At 34.4% G+C, this 14,286-nt stretch overlaps 1 protein-coding gene across 3 annotated transcripts in view; it reads left to right on the top strand.

The window, feature by feature from the left end:
* Positions 1–14,286, top strand: part of TUSC3 (tumor suppressor candidate 3) — a 110,745-nt gene that overhangs the window by 27,818 nt on the left and 68,641 nt on the right. For all 3 annotated transcript variants that reach the window (XR_016466156.1, XM_031588631.2, XM_090139396.1), the window contains exon 2: positions 10,781–10,950. Coding sequence is in view for 2 of the 3 variants with exons in the window: in XM_031588631.2 (XP_031444491.1) it covers positions 10,781–10,950 (170 nt within the window). In the remaining variant the exon portion in view is untranslated. The remainder of the gene's footprint in view (positions 1–10,780; positions 10,951–14,286) is intronic.

The following is a 14,286-nucleotide window of genomic DNA, read 5'->3' as shown; positions in this document are numbered from 1 at the left end:
CTAATTAGTTATCTGTTTCTTTAAACAAAAATTCAAATTGGATATCCAGTCTTATGATACAAAACAAATTAACTCTATGTATTTTTAAGAACAACAAAACTTCATCTTTCTTCCATTCTTAAGGAGTAACCTCCATATCTTGAACAATCCAGACAAGTACATAGTAGACTTCTGAGGAGAAGGAAAGTCACCGTAGCCAAAATAGCCATGTGATCATATGCCAGTGCACTGAATTCTTTGTCCAATTGCGCATAGATAGACGATATTTTAACACATTGCCAATTTACAGTGATCTGCAGGTTGCAGCCTGACTAGTTATGCTTGGTGTGCAATCTGAACTTTTATTATTTATGATGCTACTGAAATTTTCAAGCTTTTGTGTTCTTTCAATGTTTTTTTGGCATCTCGAATTTTAAGGAAGAAAATGCAGCTGATACCTGTGGTGGGTATTAAGATGTTTCAGTATCTCTGATAACAGTATTAACTTTTCTACTTTAAAGCTCGAAAACCAGTTTGATCACAGCTTTCAGAATAAAAGCTTTGATATTCTCATTTTGTACATAGACTAATTTGTGCAGAAAATAGTTAGCATGCTTAACTCAAGGTGGGAAATATTTGTTGCTTATTGTTGATTATCTCTGCTCTGAGATCAGCCTTTTAATTGTTGTGAAGAAGCAAGTGAGAAATTTAACTCTTGCTTAATTTCCCCGTGTTCTAATAAGAAAGGTAACATTTATTGAAAGTAAATGTGCCAATAGGGAATAGGTACTTGAGAATTCATTCGGTAATCTATGACCTCTGCCTATTCTCTTTATAAGTTTTGAGAGATTAAGTAGCCAATGTACTCATACCCAGAATGTTTTTCGGCCAGATGCTTTTTGTGGCCTGTAGATCAACTTAAGTGATCTTTCTGTGCTTGTGTGGAAAACCTTCTTTGTAAGAATTCTGCTGACTGTATTTAGTTAAAGGTCATTTAGCCTTACTTAAAAGTTTTCATGTTCTTTAATATTGTCTGTATTTTAAATGCCCATTATATAGTAACAAAGTAAGTTGAAGTACTGCTATGTTCCTTGATGGAGCTATTAAAAAATAAATAAATCTTGCATTCATTATTAAATGGATTGCGTCAACATTATTACAGCATGTTTAATGGAGCTGTCATTGTTTTCTTGTTCAAGCAGTATATTTCTGATTACTAAGCATCACTTACGTACCTTCCTACAATTTAATTTCTGTCCTTTCATTCCCCTCTATTACTGTAAGTTTTCACTCACAGAGCCAAAGCATCTCTGATTTGTATCATTCACTGTGTATTCATTTAAATGATTGTTGAAGCTAAATTAATTAGCAGCATTTATTTTAATAGAATGCCCCTTACCATTCTTCCTTTAGAATCTAGTTCACTGCGAAGTGTTAGTGATTTTCCCATAGATACAAGTTTATAATAAGCTTTTTTTGTTGTTAAATAAAACTTGATTTCATTGGAGCAGATCTTTCCATGATAGAAAGAAGCATGTTATTTGAAGTAACTTAAAAAATTGATGAGGAAGTAAGTCTTTTTACATCATTGCCCATAGTTTGGTAATCTGCTGTAATCTAGTTTGATTATTTGATTACTGGTTAACTCTGCAGTGGCAGCACTGTAATTGACAGCTTTAAGAGTTCAGACTCTGTGGTGGTTCCAACGTGAAGAGAGCTCAGCTGTGAATGGCTTTTTTTTTACTGTTTGTAAAGAGAAAAAATCTGACTAACATTTAAGTTCTTCATTTTTTCAGATATGCTGTTCTCAATTCTCTAAGATTGAGTCTTGAGGCACTTGCCTATATGTATGTAATTTCTTTAATCTTCACAATATTTTGACTGACTAGTCTAAGATAGGTCTTTCTTTTTGTCTTAGCATACAGTAATACTCTGAACTCTTGCTCAGTTTTTGCCCCTTTTCAAATGGTGTTTTATTGCCAGCATTACAACAAAGCAAAAGCAACCTCAGCTTTCAAAAGTGATGGTATTGTTCATATGCATCCATTAAGTATCATACTTTCCATCGAATGTTTTGAAATTGAAAAGGTTCTGAGAAAGGTCTGAGAGAGCTGAGACTGTTTAGCCTGGGGAAGAGGCTCACGGGGATCTTATCAATGTGCAGAAATACTGAAGGCAAGATAAAGAAGGTTCTTTTCAGTGGCATCTGGTGCAGGATAAGAGGCAATGGGCAGAAGCTGAAACACAGGAGGTTCTGTCTAAACATCAGGAAGCACTTGTTTGCTCTGCGTGGCTGAGTCCTGGCACAGGCTGCCCAGATGCTGTGGAGTTTCCTCCTTGTAGATCTCTAAAACCTGCCTGGATGTGAGCCTGAGCACCTGCTGTGGGTGTCCTTGCTTGTGCAGGGTTGGAATAGATGGATCCAGAAGCCCCTGCCAACCTCAGCTGTTTGGGAATTCTTTGAAATTGCTCTAGAAATGTGAACTTAACCTACAATCAGGCAGGTTTTTAAAATCTAGCATCATTTTATGGAGGATGAAATCCAGGGATACAAACTGTTTTTTTGACCTTGAAGCTTAAAGTTTGTTTCTAATTGCCTGTACTACATTCCAAAGTAACATCAAAATCAACTTCATGTTGATTTTTTTCTATCTTCTTCTAGTTCTTCTGATATGGATACAGAAAATATTACTGGAGAAATAATTCTGAAGAGGATTTTTTTTTTAAAGGATCTTGTTGCTTTTTTTTAAATGGATCTTATTTTTTTTTAAGGGATCTTATTGCTAAAGGAGTGTCATTTTCTCGTTTATAAAGTACATGCATGAACTGTTTTTGAACATGTGAACAAACAGATCCTGGATTACCAGGTTCTAATGGCTTGCTCTGTAACAATGTATTTTATTAGTAGCTTTCCTATTTTAAAGAGATCCAGTAAAATATGAGAATTCATAATAAAATTGATGGGGAAGCATTTGGCTATGTATTATTGTTTGAAGAAATGGTCAGCTTATTTTTAGAAACAGTGCTTGAGAATAGCTGTTAAACTGGAGTCTTAAAAGAGACTGCAGTGATTTTTTTTCAAAGAATCCATGAATGTTAGCCTTAAAAGATAGAAAAAAAGACACTGGGGGGGGCAGGGAGAGGGATGGAAGAAATGGCATCTGCCTTGTTTTTGTACAAGATTTGGCACAATGTTAGGAGAGTCTAGAAGCTTCCAGTAATTCATAATTCTCTACTGGAGAATTATAACCAGCCAGGTTAGTGAGTAGTGTGAGGAGAATTCTGCAGCAAATTGAACTTGATGAAAGATCTTGGAAGATGTTTGGAGGAATTCCTGAAACTACTGGAAATACTAGTAGAAATTAATGTAAAAGGCTGTCTTAGCTAAGCATGTGGTTTTGACTAGAACTCACAAATATTTGAAAATGACAGACTTAAAGAATGTTAATATGTGTCTTAATGATCATGAGGTGTGTTTGTGAACTAAAAGGTTTTATATTGTGAAATTATAGTTGTGTACTATACCTAAACTAACCTAAAAGATCTGTTTAAAAATCATAACATTATCCATCTACAAAGATCAGCCATATCAAGTTACCAGGAATCTGAAGAGTTCTAAGTACTGAATGAAACAGTAATTTGTAAGGTGTATTGAACTATTGGTGTAGATCTAAATTAGTTTCTAACTTTTTGCATAATTTTAATATTTTGCAGTTTTTTTTGTTTTTTTTTTTTTGTTTTTTTTTTTTTTTTAACCCTGTCCTACAGTCAAGAAACTTTGTAATATTTTTTCTAGGTCACCTTTAAATCTTTTCCAGTGAGAATGAATGGAACTTCTTAAGCCTTCCTGTACAGCATTTAGTCTCAGAATCTTGGTTGTCTTATATTGTACTGTCCAAAGTGTAATATCCTTTAAGTATAAAGGTGACCTAAACAAGATATATTATGAGGTTTAGTAAATAGTTTTGTTTTAGTATCATCTCTCAAATTCATAATTCATCCTTCTGATATTTCTCGTGTCTTTAATTACCTTTATACTGTGGAAAACAATAACAACAACAATGAATTAAAAAGTAGGGAGAAAAGTCTATAGTTGTGTTGCACAAGGCAACTTACGTAGGTCTATTTGTGTATACTCAGGAAGAGTTGAATGCAGTGTTTAATGCAACACAACAGGAATGTGTGCCTGTTCACAATTTTAGAACCATAGTCTATAATTAATACTGTTAATTTTATTTTAGATGAAGTGTATAAATATCTATATCCATGAAAAATAAATTTTGTGGCAAATTATGAATTGAAATTATGATGAAAAGTATTACCAAAAAAATAATTAATATCCTGTATTTTTGGAAACTATCAAATTTGGATTGTACTTCATAGAAATTCATGGACATCCACTGGTTCAAATAAATCTAAGTAAACGATTATGTAGGTTACTTTATAGCCTGCATTTTTGACCGATGGGAAAAAAAAAAAAAGGTATCTTAATGTAATTTCTTGTAGAATTATCAAATGATAGCTATATATGATAGGAAATTAACAAGGTTTTTTCTTTAATTGCTAGTAATGGGTCTTGTGGCCTAAAATCAAAAACATCTTTACTTATACTTCTCTAGTGATTTATTTACTCGGATCCTCGGATTCTCACAAAATCTAGGCTATTCTGCCTAATGATGAAAATCAGTTGTCTGACTTGAAGAAGCAAATCCTGTCTAAACCATCACAAGTGTATCAACTTCAAGTCCGTGGAGCATAATATTGAGTAGTTGTAGTGTGCCAGCTTACACGCGTTCTCATTATTATGTTTAGATGATGGCTTTTTTGTAAATAGAAATAATACTTTTATATCTTTTCTCTTACAAGTAGTCATTTTACTTTTTCATGTAAAAAGGGAGATAAAGTGTGTAAAACAATTGCATAAAATTAATTATGTAAATATTTTTTAGTTAAGGTTTGTGAATGATATGAATTATTTGGGATATGTTCAAGATACACAGGCATGAGGTGAACAACAGCAGAGAAATGAATGACTTTAAGTAAGCAGTAACACCATTTGTATTGTTAATTCCACTGTCTTTCTGCCATTAGCATATTGGACCCAATAATTACATGTCTGTGATTGTTTATCAGAAGTTTTTAGAGAACTATCCATACAATGTACAACTGAAATGTATTTATAAATACAGCTAGTTTTTCTTGTTACATTAGGAATAATAGTGTAAAAAATGTTACAACAGGTTGAAATTTAAGGTAGATGTCAGGTTAAGAGACATTTATGAGTTCTTTAAAACTAGTTAACATTTATACTACCTTTGGTACAGGAGATAACTTTTAATTATAAAATGATACTACTTTTGCTTTTTTATACCACAAAGTGTGAAATTAGAGCTACTCAACTGAATTTGAACTTTTCATCAGGAAAGATAGAATGGCTTGCTAATAAATGATGTCTCAGCCTTACTAGTGGTAGACTGTTGATTGATGCCTCATCTAATTCTCAGTATTATTTTTGAGGACTTTTTCTTAATACTAGTGGTATCTTCTTTTACAGACCATGACCTTAACTTTCCAGAGTTAAGTTTTTCCATGTTCACAAGACTAATAGTATTGAAGGAGCACTTCAAAGCTAAAACCTCTTCTGAAAGTTGAAGAAGGCCAGTACTTTCCAAATGAAAGCTAATTTGGGCTAATTAAGAAACTGAAGCATTGAGTAGGATTTTTGGGACTTCACTTTGTAAGTTACCTATGTGGTGATCTTCTAACTGAAGACAAGGTAAATCAAAGGAGATTTAAAGATGAAAGAATTCAAAATAAATTTTATGCAATGTAAAGCACTTAGGAAAATCTGATTATTCAGTTATTTATTTTCCCCCAGTCATGAATGATTTTTATCTGAGTTTAGAGAAATTTACAAGTTTTAGCCAAGGAAGATTAACATCAAGTGAGGGTAAACATCTTTAAAAATTAGGTTGTAGTTATTGTTGTTTATCCTTTGTCTTATAGACATTGTGTTTACAGAGAATGAGTGAATAAGGCTTTGTTTAGACTTGCTAATCTTCTAGTCACAGAGTACTAAAAAGAAGGCTTGTAGATGCCAGGCTCTGCTGATTTAAGAAGCAAGAAAGAGATATGGACATTGCTGCGAAGCAATCCCCAGCAGGGAATTGTTTTGTTGGAGGCTTCTAATCAGCTGCAACTGCCAGAAGCCAAGCCTGCCAACATCTTCTTTCTTATAACTTGCTACAGCTTGCCTTCAGTTTTGATAGGTAGCATAGGTGGAAACTGAGATTTAAAACAGAGGAACTGTAACTGTACACTTTTGTTTTGTTCTTGCTTCATGATACAGATCAAACATCTGTTAACATGGAAAATTCCTTTGTTAGCCATAGGAACAAAAGCAGAATTATGTAGAATTGTTCTTCCAATAACCTAATTTCAGTAGAGAGTGCTCTTCTGGCTAATAGGATTAAGGCCAAAACATTAATTACTCTGCCCCTACTGAAGCAACAAAAATGATTTTCATAGGTGATCTCTTCATTGAAAAATCCCCTTCTTAAATAAAAAGAAGTGCTTTCTGTTGCTTCAGAAAGTTTCTGTATTTTGATTTTTCTCAATTATGTTTTTAAGAGTTATTTAGTTTTGAAAAAATGTTGTGCTTTATATTTGCATTCATTTCAAAACAGTGTAAGAATGGAAGCAATATTGTTGTTTTGGTTTTACACTTAGCATTTATGTTGTTTCCACATGTCTTACATATTCTATTTCTGAGCGGAGAGGGTATAAGCTAATGAAAATAGATAAATGATACAAAGCTGCCTTCTCATCCATTGATTTAAATACTCCATGTAGCTGTTTGAATGAACAGAATTCCAAGCTGTTTTTGCTTAAAGGAGAAATTTCCCTCCCAGATTTGTGTTTTGTTTTTTTTTTGTTTTTTTTTTTTCCCCAGTGTTTCAACTAAAATAGTCCCATTGAATTATCAGCATAAAGCTGGTAAATTAACTGGTAAATATTTATAGCAACTCTGCAAATAAATAAGCTTAAGCAAACACAGGGTCTTTATTTGTATGGAACAGAAAAGATCAAAAATGAGTAATTGTGTTTTTTTCAGAATGAGTAACAATTGTTCCTATATTTCAGTCATCAATAGATGAGTTTTGTCTAGAGAATTATAGAGTCTTAGGGACCTTAAAGATGATCCAGTTCCAATCCCCTGTCATAGGTAGGGCTGTTACTCAGCAGATGGGCTGCCCATGGCCCCATCCAATCTGGCCTTGAGCATCTCCAGGGATTGTGCATCCGCAGCTTCTCTGAGCAGCCTGTGCCTCACCACCCTCCAAGTAAAAAAATTCTTAATAACTAATCTAAATCTCCTCTGTTTAAAGCCATTCTTCCTTGTCCTATTGTATCTGCCTGTGTGAAATGTTGGACTCCCTCCTGTTTATAAGCTCCTCTCAAGTATTGGAAGGCCACAGTAGATCTCAGACCCTTTTCCAAGCTGGACAAGACCAGCTCCTTCAGCCTTTCTTCACAGAAGAGGTGCTCCAGCCTTCTGATAATCTTTGTGGCCTTTGTGGACCTGCTTCAACAGGTCTGCATATTTCTTATGCTGGGGGCACCAGGCCTGAATGCAGTTCTCTAGCTGGGGCCTCCAAGGACAGAGCAGAAAGATACAATCACCTCCCTCTCTCTGCTGGCCAACCCTCTTTTGATGCAGCCCAGGATACTATTGGCCTTCAGGGCTACAAGTGTGCACTGCTGGCTTGTGTCCAGCTTTTCATCCATCAGGACCCCCAAGTCCTTCTCAGCAGGGCTGCTCTCAATGAGTTTTTCTCCCAGTCTGTACACTTACGTGGAATTGCCTCCAACCCAAGTGCAACACTTTGCATGTGGCTTTCTTGAATCTCATTAGATTCACGAGTGAATTGGATTTAATCATGTTCTTTTATCTGGGGACGTGAAGGATTCTGGCAAACAGAAAAGTTTGCCAGGTGCAAAGAGGTGAGTTACTAACACATCTGCAGAAGTTTGGAAGCCTCAGGGTGATTCACTTGGTTGACAGTTTTTATACTTGTGTGGTTTGATTGTAATTGGGGAAAGAATTATGCTGAAGGATATCTTTATTTTCTGTGCGAAAATAATTTTAGATAGATCACCTTCATTTTATTTTCTAACAGTGCCTTCCTGTGTATCAATAGACTTTTTTTCCTATCAATTTTTTTTTTCCTTCTCTTTTCACCTGTTATTTTATACAGAAGTTTTTTTTTTTCTGGAGATACAACTTAGTCATGCCTTTGTTCGACAGTTATTTTCTCTTATTTTTATACAAGTTTATTTTAAAAACTCAATTTTCTTAGAAAAATATTTAAAATACATTCTTGATTGTGAAATCTCTAAATCCAGCCTGCTATCTTCAGCATTTAAAACATACATTTATTTCCCTTTGAATAGGCTGCTAATTTTCAGACCGTACTGACTAAGAAGTGGTTACCTTTTTGATACTAATTTAAAACAGTTGTAATGCTGAAATCTGCCATATTTCTTGAAAATTGATACTCAACTTCAAAGTAAAACACATCACTACAGCAGAAGCTCATTTAATACTAGATGTGTTTCTTTTATTATTGAATGAGATGAGCAGCATTCATTGTGTGAAGATCTTGTAAATGACAGAACAGTGTCAGACTTTCAACTGTCTACAGAGTGTTATAAACCAGAAAGCCTTAAAATATAGTACGTTCCACAGATTTGATTGTGAAGTTCAGAGTTACTTTAGAAGATCTTTCCTATTAATAATACTGTAAGAGTAGACTTTCTGGAATAAAAGTGGCTTTTAAACGTGTTAGGATAATAAAGTGCAGTCAGTGACCTAAGATTTGGTAATCTGGTCTATAGAAGAAGCTTTATGATGTAGTTATCCACCATCTTTTAAATGATAGTTTTATATTTGAAATAAGTATATTGTTCAGAATCCAATGAAGTAAGTAGTAAAATGGTACCTGATAGCTTCGTATTCCTGAAGTACTAGCTTGGCTTCCTAGCGTGGTAAATTTACTAGGTTAGTTTGGTAGTTTTTTTTTTTTTAATCTGGTGCACTGAGAAAAAGCCTGCTTTCTGTTGGATTTGTTTGTTTGTTTTGATTTTGTTTTGTTTTTAAAATAGGTCTCATAATATCTTTTTGAAGTTAAACTACCAAAAAACTAGTAAGTCTTTTATTCTCCTGATATACAGTTGTAATCTCCCATTCAGATTGATAGTTATAGATCTCAACCAAAGTAAGTGAATGTCAATGAAAATTCAAAGGATTATTTTTAGGCTTAGTAGGGACAGAAACTGTTTCAAAATGGTTTATGACTTATGCTGATCAGATCTTCTTTTAAATTCGAAACTTCTGATTTCTGTTTGTGTCTTATAAAGAGCTGTGCAAGAGCCATCTTTTCTAATGCTTAGGATAAGTATTAGAAAATAAGATAATAAGAAAGACGGTGTAATTTTCTGGTAACCCTAGTACTTCAGTCTTTCACTCATATACACGAGTCAACTCTGGAAGTAATGCTTTCTGTGGAAACAGGCAACAGACAAAGAGCACAATAACACTGGTAGAGCAAATTTTCAGCTACAGAACATTATTTTTCAGCATAGTCACCACCATTAGCTATGAGTTTTCACAAATGATAAACAAGAGCCTTCATGCAGAGCTTGTAAAAATCTGCGTGGCCATCTGGAATTTTACTTGTCTTTCATGTCATCGCTACCACTGTTGAAACGCCTCGCTGTGCTCATATCCGCTGTTTGGTCTCCATACACATTCATCAAGCATTGGTGAATGTTAATTGGTGGTGTTTTTGTTTTGGTTTGGTTTTTTGCATGGGGGAATTCAGCGGCATACCTTTGCTTCATATGCACTTCCATGTCAGATGCCATTTTGTCAAACTGCCTCTCTGTTGCCATCAATTGCATGGCAACAAAATGTAATAAGAATATTGATTATGTTCAATCTCTACTGCCATACCACTAACATCTGCTTCTGACATCATGGGCCAACATAATAGGAGGTGTTACTTTTGGAGCAGCCCTTGTATGTATATTGGTGATCAAGATACCTTACTGATTTTACCATTTGTTTATTTAATAACCTATTTATTAACCTAATCTCCTTGGACAGTTCTTGCGCAGTATTTGAGTTCATCTTTGTCATCACATTCTCTTTTTCCTAGCTCCTCATTAGTTTGTCTGCCTACTGCCAACTCATGCTTGCTTTGTCATAGGTCTCTCATTTTCCAATTTTCTGACCTCAGTTTCTCTCTTGCTTGATGCCCCTTCTGTTTATCTTCCTGTCCTTCCAACCCTCCTGCAGCACTCAGCTTCTGTATATCATATTATCCAGTTTTCTCATCTATTTTTTCTTCCCATAGCAGATTTATCTTTCATTGTTACATTTTCTTCCTCTAGGTTGATTTTTCCTGAATAGGGTACGTGATATAATGTTTCATTTTCTAAAGCTACATGGAAGCTAATGCCATCCTGGTATCTTACATTTAGTCATACTTGCTTTACTCGTTTGTCTAAGTAACAAGCTGTATGTCTGATTTCATTTTATGTATCATTTCTCTTAAAAGACCAAACAGTTGTTTTAGGACATTTGTGATCTACTTGTCTACCTGCAAGGATAAGCTGTGCTATAGAGTTGCCTCCTAACCTCCAGCTTAAGTTAGTAGGAGATCAGGGAATGCAAAACCAGAATGTAGTCACAGAATGCTTCAAGTTTAAACTTAAACATTCCTCTCCTCAATTACAGAATCTTCTGGCTGAGAAGGTGGAACAGCTAATGGAGTGGAGCTCAAGGCGCTCAGTCATCCGCATGAATGGAGACAAATTTCGAAGATTTGTGAAGGCTCCACCTCGTAACTACTCCGTGATAGTGATGTTCACTGCTCTCCAGCCACAGCGGCAGTGCTCTGTTTGCAGGTAATTTATGGCTTAGTGATTTTTTCCCATCTTTCTCACCTCAGTTTTCAAGTGAACACTATAGTTATTGTTCAGTATGAGTAGGGTTGTTCTTTGCTTGGGGTGGGTATTTACTGTTTAACAGCCTCATGTGTTTTTTGCAGCATCTTTTTCAACTTCTTTTTAATCTATAAGACAATTTTCAGAAGTTTACTCACTGTTTTTTAATTACAGTTGAATAAAATGTATACTGCAGAAAAAAAAAAAAAACAACGCGTTTAAGAAATTACTTTATGGTTTGGTCTCTCCAAAGATGTTTTGTGATAAAGTGAATAATCATTATTATTTAATAACATGACATCCAACTAATTCCTTCTGTTAAATGATATTCAGGGCTCTGGTACAGATGTGAGTCTGTGATTTCACAGATTTGAACAGTTCTTAAAATGTAACCTTATTTTCCCATGAGGACATACATTCTGAGGAATTGTCTGTTACTGCACTTTTGATATGTGCTGGTACTTTCTTTCAGAATATATATTGAAGTAGTAGTAGTATTCTTCTAATACAAGATCTTTTTGTGCAAATTTCTAGTTCAACAGAGTTAATCCAAAAATGATTAATGATAGATGTGGGACTGGGGCCAAAGAACTGAAAGCTAGTCATGAATTTAATTACCTTACTAAATCAGAAACTGAGCTAATAAAACCTTCTTCAGCCAAAACATGCATTGGAAATTACTGAGTCTAGTAATAGGTGGGTTTATTTTGCTGAGTGTTCTAGACAGTATCTACATATTCAGCAAAATGCTGCACAGAACTGTGAAATAGATAAGCTTTATAGGAAAGAAGTATTTCTTGGTTTTAAGCAGGTGCACTGTAAACAATATTCAAAGTTGATAAGTGTAGTAAGTAGCTTGTTAGATTTGTTAGGTGATGGAATGCAAGTCTTACAATAGAAACTTCAACTTGAGTAGGGTTGTAAGATGTAAACCTGTAGTTCCATATATTTTTTCTTGAACTTTGTCATAGATTTTTTTTTTTAATTGGTTTTGATTGCATTCCTGCGAGTTCACCATCAACTCTGAACTCTCAAGGAGAAGGTGTAGGTACTGAAGCTGTCCAACATTCCTAAGTCAAAGGAATATTATTTACCACTTCCTATGCAGTGTGGCTATTGTTCTTTGTGTTGCCAGAGTTCAGCTTTAGGAGATGAAATGGGTGTTGAAAGTTTACCATATTTTAAATTGCTACTTATCTTCTTAACAGGTAGATAAAAGTGTAGGAGTTAAACTTTAAAAGGGATCAGTGTATTTATCATCATAATGGTAATAGCAAATCCATTTGCTATGTAATGCACAGTTTTTTATGCAAGACGTGAAAACAGCATAAATATTGCTGTTATTAAGGAAGTTAATTTTGCTTAGATCTGTATATTGTTTAATGAAGTTAATTTTGCTCATAATCTTTATCCTGTAATATACCAGTCTAGGCATTTATGTACAAAAGCATCTAAAAATCTTTAAGCATAGGAGAAAAAAATCAACATTACTGCTTTCAGTTAGGACTGTTTAAATGAATGTGGAGGTGAGATCCTCTCTTTCATGTGGAATAAAAGGAATTTAATGAGGTTGATCATATTGCGCATAAAACCATTATCAGGAAAATCGACATTTTCAAATCAATGGCTAATTAATGTGCAGGAGTACTGACAGGATATATAGAACTGAAACGCATGCGTTATTTTATTGTTAGTTATTCAGTAGCCAGTTTGCCTAAAGGAAAAATAGATTTTTAAGTAAAGCTGTAGCGTTCTGTGAAAATGCTTCTGTCCAAGATTTAAGTTAACTCTTCCTCTTCATAATATTTTTGAGACAACTGCATACAAAAAAAACCAATGTTGTATTTAAAATATAAAACCTGTAATCTTTGAATAACTGTCTCAAGAATTAGTACATTTTCCCCCTAGAAATTAAGCTTACGCACCGTTCAATTACCTTTTCTAAAAAAAAAAAAGGGGGGGGGGGGGTAGTGTATTTTCTCTTTGGCTAGATTTGACATTTCAGTATCTCATGTAAGTGTCCATTTTCTAAAGAGTGATATTTTTGAAAGGAAAATGTAGTGTACTGCTGCTCCTTGGAGTACATCAGAAGCTAAGTATGAATAATACAGAATAATAGAAAAAGAAAATTAAGATTAATAACAAATAGGGGAGCAGTGGTGGATGATGTGCTCCTGTTTTGGAGAAGAGCAGTGGAAGCTGATCATCAGAGCAGGCCACTGCAGATCTGCACATCTGAAACCATAAGAGATTTTGTATCCTATTGTGTTAAAATAACCTATACCCAGGTATACCTTCATATACCTGATTAAAATTTCTAAATATAGCCAAATGAATGAAGTCAGAATGAGCCCAGGCTTAGAGTAAAATCTATATGACTTATCTTGCAAGTATTTCGAATGACTGTGCTATTGTGCGACTGTGATGGAGAGGTAGCTTCTTTCATCACAGAAGTTAGAATCACCTTCGGCACCCTTTGAGAGTGAATGTAAAATCAGTTTGGTGATCATGTTCTCTACCAGGCTAAGGATTGCTGTCTGTCCCTTGCTGAAGTGTTGTAGTTTGGTCATTGTCTTAAAGGTATTAAGGAAGGTGTTTTTCCTTCCTTTTAAACACCAGAGATGTTCCTCTGTTTTTAGATGAAACTTCGTTGAATGAATCTTAAAACTCTTTGGTTTTATATCTGTATATTAAGAACCTGAATGTGGGGAAATTACCCTTTTTGTCTCAGAAAATAAAAGTTATTTTTCTGTGTACAGAAGAGAAGACATTGTCTCATCGGTCACGTAATAGGTGTGTGAAAGCACACAGAAACAATACCAACCTAAAGTGCTGCATACGAAAGAATCCTTTGGACTTCTAATGTTCATTTTTATATACAAGTTTCATCCAAACCTTTCAGTCAAAGTAGCTGATCTTTTTCATTAAAATCCAACCATAATGCATATTTTATAGCTGTTCTGTAGCAAAAGTTACTTAACATCTTAGTACTTAGATCTTTACTACTAGTGGAAGGAGAAGCATTTTTCATTCCTGCAGGAAATAAGTACATGATGTGATGCATCAGCTTAAGGAAGGGTCAAATGGAAAAAATATATATATATATATATTGAATGATTCTTTCTTAGCTTGTCAATTTTATGAAGCTTAAATATTCAAGCAGTGCTTGGCTTCTTTGTACCTGATACACATCATATTGTTGCATTTAATGCTTTCTCTTTACAAAATTTTTCTTGATTTGCTTATAATTTTTTCATTTGTCTCTTTTAAAATATTTTAAATACGTGCATTTAAAAG

This window comes from Phasianus colchicus, chromosome 4, assembly GCF_987193195.1.
Source record: "Phasianus colchicus chromosome 4, bPhaCol1.hap1.1, whole genome shotgun sequence".
Lineage (NCBI taxonomy): Eukaryota > Metazoa > Chordata > Aves > Galliformes > Phasianidae > Phasianus > Phasianus colchicus.
Note: the sequence above shows the minus strand (reverse complement) of the source record. Positions and strands in the feature narration are given on the sequence as shown.